This window comes from Triticum aestivum, chromosome 1B (assembly GCF_018294505.1).
Source record: "Triticum aestivum cultivar Chinese Spring chromosome 1B, IWGSC CS RefSeq v2.1, whole genome shotgun sequence".
Lineage (NCBI taxonomy): Eukaryota > Viridiplantae > Streptophyta > Magnoliopsida > Poales > Poaceae > Triticum > Triticum aestivum.
Window position 1 is genome coordinate 445040858 of NC_057795.1, and position 10508 is coordinate 445051365.

A 10508-nucleotide genomic window follows, 5' to 3' on the forward strand; every position below is an offset into this window, starting at 1 on the left:
CAAGACGCATGCTCCTTCTCGCGCTGTGGCACCTCTGCCCCTGCTCGTGCCTCGTCTGCGGATGGGGAGATGCGGCGATGAAGATGGACCCAATTGTAATTTAGCAGACATTTTTGGAGGGTTTATATAATTTTGCCAGAACCATTGAATATTTTTACGGGATGTGTTCTATCAAAGCAAAAAGTCATACCCAAAAAACGTTAGAGATGCTCTTATCTCCCCTATCGCGGCAACTCCGACCCTCCTCCCTCTCTCAAGCAAGGTGCTGATCTAACGGCCCAGAGAGGCCAGCCCGTTAAGCGTTGCCTTCCCTATTTCACCCCGCTCGCGGCGCCGCCCCTCACGAACCCTAACTTTTCCAAACCCTACTCCACCCACTTTGCGACACTCTACTGGTCTCCCCGATGGATCCACAGCAGCCGGAACCCGTCAGCTATCTGTGCGGAGGTGCTCTCTCTCTCTCTCTCTCTCTCTCTCTCTCTCTCTCTCTCTCTCTCTCTCGTTTTCTTGCTGGCGTTTATTTTTCGCCCAGATGTTAGGCGCCTTGCGTTGATTCGATTTGTCGACCACGAAGAGAAGCACGGTGTTGTGCCGATCTGACTTGCCCGTGCCTCTCACAATTATCATTCAGCTCTCCGTTGTATTTCTCGTATAGATAATTTGATTTCCCCTTCATATTTTAAACGATTATGTGTACGCGTTCCTACAGATTGCGGAGCTGAAAACACGCTGAAGACAGGGGATGTGATCCAGTGCCGTGAGTGTGGCTACCGCATCCTCTACAAGAAGCGCACCCGCAGGAGTATGGCCCCTTCTCTTTATTCACTCCATCCATTCTTAACCTCTTCACTTTTCCTGTCGCGGTTTAATATTTCATTTGGCGATTGCTTTGTGTGCACTTGTCTGATACTCCCTCCGTCCGGGAAAAGTTGTCCAGAGCGCAGTGTAATGTTCTTTTTGTAAAACAACCCTCGAAATTTGAAAACTGTCTGAAGTAGGTACCAGTCTCCTTCTCCTCCCTCCGCCCGTCCTCCGCTCGTCGCCAGGGGCCGGCGCGGTCAGATTCCGCCGCCGTGCTGGTGATTCCGGCGCTCGCAGACACCCATGAACACCCGCGCCGCCCACCCGAGAACAGCTGCCCATTGATTCCGCCGCCCACCGGAGGCGAGCTGGTCCCCGATTCCCCCGCGCGTCGCCAGGACCAACCGCTGACCACCTGCGCGATTCCGCCGCCACCTACCTGCGTGATTCCACCGCCCACCGCCACTGCCAGCCACCTAAGTGACGGAATCGCCCACCCGACGGTCACCGAGCTGGTAGCCAAGCTTGGCTGGTGGAACGCTCTTTCCTCGCCCCCGCCTCTGCTGCTGCTGCTGCTACGAATCCAATCACCGGCCCCGCCTCTCGTAGGCATTCCCCTGGACGCATGAAGATGTTTGGAAACAAACAATCAATCATTTTTTGGAAGCAAATTAACTATCCATTTTTGGAAACAAACAATCAATATGATTCCACCAGGTTCCTCGAGATTGGAGTATATTTCCAAATAATTTCAGTGCACAATCAATCAATTTTATTTTGGAAAGAATCAATATGATTCCACCAATTCCTCAAGTCTGGAGTATATTTCCAAATATTTTCAGTGCACAATCAATCAATTTATTTTGGAAACAAATCAATGTTCCACCAGATTCCTCAAGACAGCAGTATATTTTTCAAAACAATCAATCAAATGTTGTAGTCTTGACCAGGAGAATAACATTTTCAATCAAAAAGTTGCAGTCTTTATACATACGGTTTTCTTCAGTTAGTCTTATGGGTCATCCAAAAAATAGTTCATTGGAACATTCTTGTTGACAGCTCCTTGTGGTCAAATTCCAAATTATTGTAAGGAGTTAACTGAATTTAGTTTCGGTAAAGTTTACAGTAAAGCCAAATTAACTGAATTTTAATTAACAACAGGAATTTTCTTGCTGGCATATCTGAGAAACTCTAATTTTCTCACAATTTATCTAAGAAACTCTAATTTCTCACGATTTTTTTGCACTGCAAATTCACACTGGCGTTGCAAATCGTCAGGTGTAGTACTGGCATTGCATTGCAAATTCACCATATATAATCCCTCATGACAGTTAGATGGAGTAGCACTCTTGATTAACAGGACAAGAACATGGTGGCAACACTGTTAGATGGAGTAGCAACTAACAGGGTGTGTTTCAGAATTAACAGGAACATGGTGCATATCTAGACTTGTGTACTCTTGATTGCGGTGATTTTGGTAGATAATGTACTCCAGCAACGACATCTAGACACACAAAATCTTCAGATCCTACTACTCCACATGTACTCCAGAAATCACAGTTTCAGAATTAACAATCTGACATTAAGAGTTAAGATTTACTGAACTTGGTGAAGGTAGATCAAAATTTCAGTGCGGCACTGAATTTGTAAACATCTGAATTACAACACAGGATACTGACAGTAAATAAATTAGGCTAGATTTTGGACACATTTTGTGCAATCACTGAACTACAATGGACAATTTTGTTAGCTAGCAGCTCCTGAAGGAATACCTGTCATTGGCCTGAATAACCTAGACCTGCCCACCATTGAGGAAGCATAAGTTAGCAGATGAGTAAATGTTGATGTTGATTTGGATAATCAGAGTTATGACCAAGTTGCAAACATCAAACATCACATTTGGTACTGCAGGCACTAATGACTGAACATCACATTGCAGCGAGCTATAACAATTAAATCACTGAACTAGCATCAAAACCTACTATAGTCCTGCAGGCACAAAAAAGGAAGGGGAATGCTAAAATAGCAGCTTGTTGAGCTGGTTCGTCAAGTTCAGGAATTTCCAGAGAGGTTCAATGCAATTCTTTGCAAACTGAATTTCAACATTCTTCCTGTGAAGCACAAAGATCACATCAAGCACAGCGGGGCAATATCAAGCGATTGGGACGCGGCATGGGGCTGAAAGGGGCAAAGGGCCTGACCTTATCGTCAAGGACAAGCCGCAAGCGCGCCACGGCCTTGCTCTGCCTCCGCATCCGGCGGCCCCGCACGGCGATCCCGAGCAGCGCGATGGCGACGGGCACCGACCACGCGCTCATCGCTGCGCGCGTCGCCCACAGTAGCAGCACCTCCACAGGAAGCCTCCACCACGGAGGAGGAGGACCTGGAAATGGCCGCCGCCGAGTAGATCGAAGAAAAATTGAGCCTTCTCCTCACCGTGGATCACCATGGGGAAAGAGGAGGGGAACAAGGAGAGGGAAGCTGCGGGGGAGGCGTGGGGTGGGTGAGGCTTGGGGCAGGAGAGCTCCGGCGACGCGGGGACCTGCGGGGGGGCTGCAGAGGAGCCGAGCTGCCGAGGCGCGAGGGAGCACGACAGAGGGGCGGGGGAGACGACGGGGAGCTGCGGGTTTGTCGGGAATTCACTGGGGGTGTTTTCAGAAAAAGACCATGGAGACAACTTTTTCCGGACGGAGGGAGTAGGTTATAAATTGCTTGTGCCTTGTGCTGTGGATATGTCCTTCTTGATCTAGCCGATCCAGTGAACATAGTTCCCTAACTACCACCTCAAACAAACAAACAAAATCATTACTCTGCAATTACGTTTAGAAAAAAAGATGTAATATGCATCTGAAACATTGAAATTCAGTTTCACAGAACAGTATTCACCATCAATGAACCTGGAAGTGTTCCTCCTTTACGGGTGGAAATAGTTGGTCACCACATATTCGTCATTGTGTAATCTACCGCTGTATAATTACTAATGCATAGTGGATCTAAGTATGTGCCAGTTCTAGGTGATCTGGAAGTGCTTATAAGCTCACTACATGCTTCCATTTACTTGTGCATTAGTTTCTGACTTGCTCAAGGAGAATGAAGATCCATATGGAAATAGGAAGTTTAAAAAGTCTACATAACCTCTTGAATCTTGGGGAAAAGCCGCATAACTCCATTAAATACATGATGTGTTTGGTTCATCCACTTGTATTAAGGTTCACAAGGAGGTATATGAATCAGATTGTTTCTATCTGTTACTTTGTTTCTATTCATTACTTCATTCACTAATGAACTTGCTAATATACTATAAACCAATTGAGTACAGATTTGTGCAACACTTTGTGGCTTAGCCAAGCTAGAAAAGTTTGAAAGATTTACATAGCCTCTTGAACGTTTTGAAATGCCATGAACACAATAAAATTTTAACGGATATACCGCAGCACAGTTTATGCAATTATGCTTTATAGTATACTGTTTGAAGTAAATGAGGTTGGCAAACCAAGTTTGTGTCCTAGTAATATTTTTCTGTTTGTAGAGGTACACTTTTGTTTCTTTAACACCCCCCCCCCCCCCCCCCCCTTTCTGTCATCAAAGGCAATAACGTTGCTACCCCTTTTTCTGTCTTCAAAGCCAACAATATTGCTACTGAATCTAACTATGTTGACTTGTGTTAAATGAAAATAACCGGGTACATGTCAGCTACATACTTATCACATTACAAACAATGCACTTGACATATCCCTTGGATCCATGGGCGGAGACAGGCCCCAGGCAGCCCAGGCGGCGGCCTGGGGCGTGCGGCCCATCTCCTTTGTGGCCTGGCCCAATTCGCCTGGGGCATAAGGCACTTAGGCCTGTCTGCTTCGTTCACTGGCGCCCGCTGCAGCGCTTTGATGGGCCGGCCCGCAATGGGAAAGGCAGCGAACAGAAATCACAAAGAAAAAAAAACATGACTGCTTCAGGATTCGATCCTGCACCGCTACCTTATTCTTGCTTAGCTGACCACCACACCGATTGGGCATCTGTGATTTTCATTGCGCTAACAGTACATTTACTATAGCCGCGCTATTTATTTTATTTTACTTTCATAAAATCGTAAATTTAAAGACATTCATCGATATTCAGACATAAGTTCACAAACTTCAAAAAAGTTCATCGATTTTGAGAAATAGTTCACAAACAGGCCAATGGGTTCATCGATTATGAGAAATACTCCCTCCGTCCCAAAATAAGTGACTCAACTTTTGTACTAGCGTTGAGTCACTTATTTTGGACGGAGGGAGTAGTTCACAAATAGGACAATAGTTCACAAACAGACATTCATCGATTATGAGAAATACTGATAATGATTTACTGTAATGCACTGTTAGATAAAGATGGAACATGGCAGCATAGTCCAATTTTGACTAATTTGAATGGGTTCACTTTTATCAAATAGGAGCATGTCTTCTACACAGTACTTCCTATGTTAGTCATCTTCCAAGTTTATTTAGAGAGGTAGTAGAAACAGGCCAATGGGTCATTACAACCGAACCAACTAATCTACTTGCTCCAAATATATGCCTTGAAACTACAGTTTTTTAGGGGTAGTTATTAGCTCTTAAGTTTCTCGCCTGGGGCGTCACCCAATCCTGGCTCTGCCACTGCTTGGATCCTCAAGATGCAGCCACCTGGCCCACCTATTGATAATTAGGAATACTGTCAATCTTGCTACTTTACTGAGGACTACTGATCTTGATTGCAAAGTGGTTGTGATGAATTAGTTGGTTTTAGGTCAAAGCAGGCACGCGATCGTCTATTTCTTAGTTTTTGTTTTGAGTTTTGACCATGGACTAAGAAGTAAAAAAAATTGCTCTCATGGTTGTTATGGTTGAGAAAGATCTGATGTATGCTCAATGATGCCACTCAATATTAGATTTTTCAGTTCAAACTGAATTTGTTTGCAACATATAAACATGCATGGTGTGTGCAATCTCTGATTAAACCGTCTCCTTGCTTGGGCAGTTGTTCAATACGAAGCTCGCTGAAGACAAAAGAACAAACATCATTCACTGTTGGTTCGTGCCTCGATTTGATGGAGTGTGTGCCCGAGACAAAGCTACAATGGAGAAATGTATTATATACAGTACTTTTAGGTCTTATTTGTCCGTTGGACTTTGGCTTGAAGTGGTAAAACTTGTCGTAACCGTATTGAGACTTTAGACGTTTGAGAATCCAGATTATGCATCCTGAAAGCTGGATATCGAAAAATGGTTATTATTGCTATTGCCAGCAATAAAATGCTCTGTTGGTTGGTTGCAGGCTTTTGCTCTTATTTGCTGCCCGAATTGCTATTTCCTTCATTCTCCTGCCGTGTTCTTTAGTTTTGCTAAACTGAGCTTTATAATGTTCTGTGTGATTTAAGGATTTTCATTACGTCATTGTCATATTTGGGGTATGACTAGGCGACTAGCGCATAGTAGGATACTCTTACAATGTTGCAGGTGATAATTAGGACATGTTTGGTTTTAACCTAGGTTTGCCCTACCAAACAAGCTAGGCAAATTTTTGGTGGAGCTGTTGGTTGCCCATGAATTGACTAATGTCGGCTATAAAAATAAACTAGGATAGCCAAAGAGGCATTGGCATGCCAAAAAATTGGTAGCCATCCAACCAAATTTTGTGGTCATGGCCAAAACACACGCTAGATCACTCGCTTCCTGTAGTGACAAACAACAGAAAGACCAGCTTTTGCAAAGAAACATACTCCCTCCGTTCGGTAATAGATGACTCCAGGGGAGGCGGAATCGTGAACAAATCAATTTTACAATAAGGCCCTTCCGAAATTTGAAATCATTACAATCCAGTACCCAGTTCTCCGTCCGCTCGTCGCGATCCACCGCGCGGAACCTCCGTCCGCCGGCCAGAACCTCGATCTCCCGCCGGCCAGAACCTCGAGCTCCATCCCTAGCACTAGGACCCCGTCGCCGGCGTCAGCTCCTCGAGCTCCCGCACCCAGCACCTCGAGCTCCCCACCTCCGAGTACCTCGAGCTCCGTCTCCGGCAGCAAGATAGCGCCGGTAACTCCAGCACATCGAGCTCCGTCTCCGCCGCTGCCAGGATCAGGCGCCGCGGCTCCATCTTCTGCCTCTGCCAGGCTCAGGCGCCGTGGCTCCATCTTCCGCCGCTGCCAGGCTCAGGCGCCGTGGCTCCATCTTCCGCCGCTGCCAGGCTCAGGCGCCGCGATTCCATCTTCCGCCGCTGCCAGGCTCAGGCGCCGCAGCTCCATCTTCCGCCGCGGCTCCATCTTCCTCTCCTCCTTGCTGTAGCGTGGGAAGGTGTCTCTGCATCTCCACGGCAAGGTTCGTGGCCACAGGGGTGCAGCTGCTACCACAGGTTCTTCTATAGATGTTGATCCTCTGAACGATCTGTAGATGTTGATGTTGGTGTTGATGCTACCACTGGTTCTTCTGTAGATGCTGATGCTACCACAGGGGTGCAGCTGCTACCACCATCTCCTCTGAAGGATCTTCTCGCGCGCCACCACTGGTTCCTCACGTTTTTCTGTCTCTGTAGATGTTGTTTGAATGACTTGAGTTGTCTGAAGAGAGCCAGTTTCTTCAGGTGCATCAGTGAGATCAACAAGTTGTCATTGAGGAAGCTTTTAAACTCCTGGAAGTTCTCCTCTGTGGGGCGATAGTGGCCACTGTGAGGCCAAATAGCCTGCCAACAATAAAGTTCAGGTTGTGTCAGCATGTTGCCTGATAAAACTGGTGTAAGAGCTGTTTGCAGATAAGAATTGCATACCTTCAGAGTCCCATTTTGAGCAACCAGTTTCCTAGCAGCAGATGTAGCTCCCCCAGCAAGAAAGCTAGAATGCTGAAATTTACCTTTCTTCTTCTGCAATTTATAAAGGCAAAAAAGATTCATATTACACACTGAACTGACATTTCTACATTTGAAGCAGAGAAAGAGAAAGAGGAGCAGCAGCACCCTCCAAGCAGAGAAAGGGAAAGAAGACCAGCAACATCCTCCAAGCAGCAGTACTCTACAAGCAGTAGCAGCACCACCACCACCTTCGAAGCAGAGAAAGAGAAAGAAGAGCAGCAGCGCCCTCCAAGCAAAGAAAGGGAAAGAAGACCAGCAACATCCTCCAAGCAGCAGTACCCTACAAGCAGTAGCAGCACCACCACCACCTTCGAAGCAGAGAAAGAGAAAGAAGAGCAGTAGCGCCCTCCAAGCAAAGAAAGGAAAAGAAGCAGAGAAAGGGAAAGGAGCAATTCCGTGCGTCCCTGCAAAGGTTGTGTTCAGCAGGATAATGGAAGCAGTTTGCAGGCCAGTAATGTGTTAAATTTCACACAATCATTTCCATTGTTGATGACCAGGAAGAGCATAGGATACGAGCACAGATTGTGTGTAAACTCCAACAGATTTGATTACTGTATATGAAAGGAAAGGATGATGCAATTTTTTTATTAGCAACATGGCAATCTCTGTGTCAATAACTATGTGGTTCAACTTGTATGATTGTGTGAGCATGAAGTGGTTGTGTGAGCATGAATTAGGAGTAATAATTGTTTCTTCTAGAAACACATCAGTGGTAATAATAATAATAACAAATGAAGCAACTAACTGACCTTGTATTGCAACTATTGACATTGTATTGCAACTAAATCCGAATGTGCTGCTTCAGGTAATTGACATTGTATTGCAACTAAATTGTTTTTAGAAAATGCAGATGTCATTTTTGTCATATTTGGGACTCTGCAATTTCTTACTCACTGAATTTATCATATAATGTGGTTCATGATCAATGGTGAAAGAACTGAACACAGATGGTTACCATGGGGGAGCGTAGTGATTGGAATTGCTTATCCTCTCGGACGTCGACACGCAGTTGTTGGTCGCCGGGCACAAGGCAAGGGAGGGGGGCCTCTTCTGCACGCCAAGGTAGCTCGCCTTTGTGCCACTGGAGCAGCCAAGAGAGCAAGAGAAATAAACAAACACACATGTCAGACCACCAGAAAAGAAGAAATTCAGTTAACTGGTAACTGCATCCCCTTCTTCAGAGAGAGCTCAGGTTCTGAATTTTCCCTTCAGTGTACACACAAGTGGAGAACAAAAAATCTAGCAGAAACAGAGGACTGAACCAAGATACGGCAAAGAATAGCTGCATGTTTCTGAAGATGCAGCCTAGTGCCCAAATCTGTGCGCCATCTGTGCGGGATTTGTGCGATCTCAAGTCGCACGCAAGTGGCAGATGGGAGTACAGACTACAGAGAAATGACTAATGCTTTGATCCAATGACTACTGGCAAGCGGGATTTGTGCAGGACAAAAAAGACTAATGCTTTGATCTAATCTTATGGCGCCTACAGACTACAGAGAGGTTAACTGAACAGTATACTTGAGAATGGAGAAAGGGATTCCAGAGGTGAGAGGTGGCTAGGCTGACCGTGATGTAGATAACGAAGGAGGCGACGATGGTGCGGTACCGGCCGAGCCACGAGTCGGCGACGGCGGCGCCGAGCAGCGGCAACATCGACGCGGCGCCCGACCACGCATTGACGGCCGCGGGCGCTAGGGCAGCGGCTGGCGAAGCTCCTTGGCGGGTGTGCCGGCTGGCTCGGTATGGAGTCAGAGCTTGCGTACTGCCGCTCCAGGCCGCCGCCCGCAATTCTGCCGGCAGATCAACCACCGGCGATGTGGCAAAAATTGAAGCTTGAGACGGTGGGGAACGAGGAGGGGGACGAGCCGGCAGCATCGCAGCGTGGTTCGGGGGAGGAAGGCGGCGTGGGGCGGGGGAGGGAGGAAGGCGGTGGGGGGCGGCGTCGGAGAGCCAAGACGGCGAGCGGGCGAGCAAGAATGGTGAGCGACGGAGTTCTATGTCGGGAGCGGAGGACCGCGGGATTGGTCGGAAAAAATAGAAGGACTGTTTCGCAAAAAATACGACGGGGTCATCTATTACCGAACGGAGGGAGTATTTATCATGTGCATCCAGACGCCTTTTTTTTTCTCAAAAAGACCGAAGACCGTATACAAGTATCATAAGTTCTTACAAACACACCCTTCCAGAAAAATAGAAAGCTTTCAAAATTTTGAGATTGTTGAAGTCTTTTTTCTCCTGTATCCACCAACGGTGAGCCGGTGAAGGACGGAGAGAACATTATTCCTGCCCTTGGATAACGCTGCCACTTTGCTGCCTCAGACCAAACACGAAGAATCTCTAAAGAGGAACTGAAAAGGAAAAAATAGTTTCAACCCCCCCCCCCCCCCCCCCCCCGGTCACCTCGGTCACCTCTCTCAAGGGCGTGACTTTTGTTTGTTTGTCATGTGCAACCTGATGTTTTGGTCACATATGATGTATCGTCAAACTAATGCATATAAGAAGGTTTGAGTGGGACTTAAACGCCAAATTTCCATTTTAACGTTTTGATAGACCTGTACTCAAAACCAGCCGACTGTCCATGTGTTGCTACGATGAAACAACGATCATACTGGATGAACCTTTGTCTTCTTGTCTGGCTATGTCATCATCTTATCATGACTGAACAATCAAAATCCGCCATTGCCATTTTCTGAGATACACCCAGCGACATGCACATCGTTCTGATGACTGAAAGAAATGGCTCTACAAGAGTTGCACTCCGCAGTCCCTATAGGCTAAAACAACAGAACATAATCAGCATGATTTCCGCAATGCATATAATGAAATAGGAACATGCATATAATGAA

General features: G+C 46.5%; 2 protein-coding genes across 4 annotated transcripts; one reads left to right on the top strand and one right to left on the bottom strand.

The window, feature by feature from the left end:
• Positions 1-205: 205 nt before the first annotated feature.
• Positions 206-6095, top strand: LOC123130272 (DNA-directed RNA polymerases II, IV and V subunit 12). The gene is made up of 3 exons (XM_044550208.1): positions 206-447; positions 710-802; positions 5800-6095. The coding sequence occupies exons 1-3, from the start codon at positions 405-407 to the stop codon at positions 5820-5822; spliced, it is 159 nt and encodes a 52-aa protein (XP_044406143.1). The 5' UTR covers positions 206-404; the 3' UTR covers positions 5823-6095.
• Positions 6096-6497: 402 nt separating this feature from the next.
• LOC123130246 (uncharacterized) lies at positions 6498-10015 on the bottom strand. 3 transcript variants are annotated; one of them, XM_044550200.1, is made up of 6 exons: positions 9229-10015; positions 8618-8743; positions 8009-8066; positions 7768-7888; positions 7582-7674; positions 6498-7497 (listed from the first exon to the last, which is right to left on the bottom strand). In XM_044550200.1, the coding sequence occupies exons 1-5, from the start codon at positions 9535-9537 to the stop codon at positions 7584-7586; spliced, it is 705 nt and encodes a 234-aa protein (XP_044406135.1). In that variant the 5' UTR covers positions 9538-10015; the 3' UTR covers positions 6498-7497; positions 7582-7583. The 3 variants fall into 3 exon arrangements, with proteins under 3 accessions (XP_044406135.1, XP_044406132.1, XP_044406126.1); XM_044550197.1 differs by having other exon boundaries at positions 7768-8066; XM_044550191.1 differs by lacking the exons at positions 7768-7888; positions 8009-8066 and having other exon boundaries at positions 9229-9983.
• Positions 10016-10508: the final 493 nt, after the last annotated feature.

Bases quoted from the DNA above. Each gene is read 5' to 3' on its own strand.
- LOC123130272 (XM_044550208.1), top strand. From the start codon at position 405: ATGGATCCACAGCAGCCGGAACCCGTCAGCTATCTGTGCGGAG. The intron at 448-709 runs GTGCTCTCTCTC...GCGTTCCTACAG, and splicing joins CGTCAGCTATCTGTGCGGAG to ATTGCGGAGCTGAAAACACG. The intron at 803-5,799 runs GTATGGCCCCTT...TTGCTTGGGCAG, and splicing joins CAAGAAGCGCACCCGCAGGA to TTGTTCAATACGAAGCTCGC.
- LOC123130246 (XM_044550191.1), bottom strand. From the start codon at position 9,537: ATGCTGCCGGCTCGTCCCCCTCCTCGTTCCCCACCGTCTCAAGCTTCA. The intron at 8,744-9,228 runs GTCAGCCTAGCC...TGGCTGCTCCAG, and splicing joins CCTTCGTTATCTACATCACG to TGGCACAAAGGCGAGCTACC. The intron at 7,498-7,581 runs GTATGCAATTCT...TATTGTTGGCAG, and splicing joins CTCAAAATGGGACTCTGAAG to GCTATTTGGCCTCACAGTGG.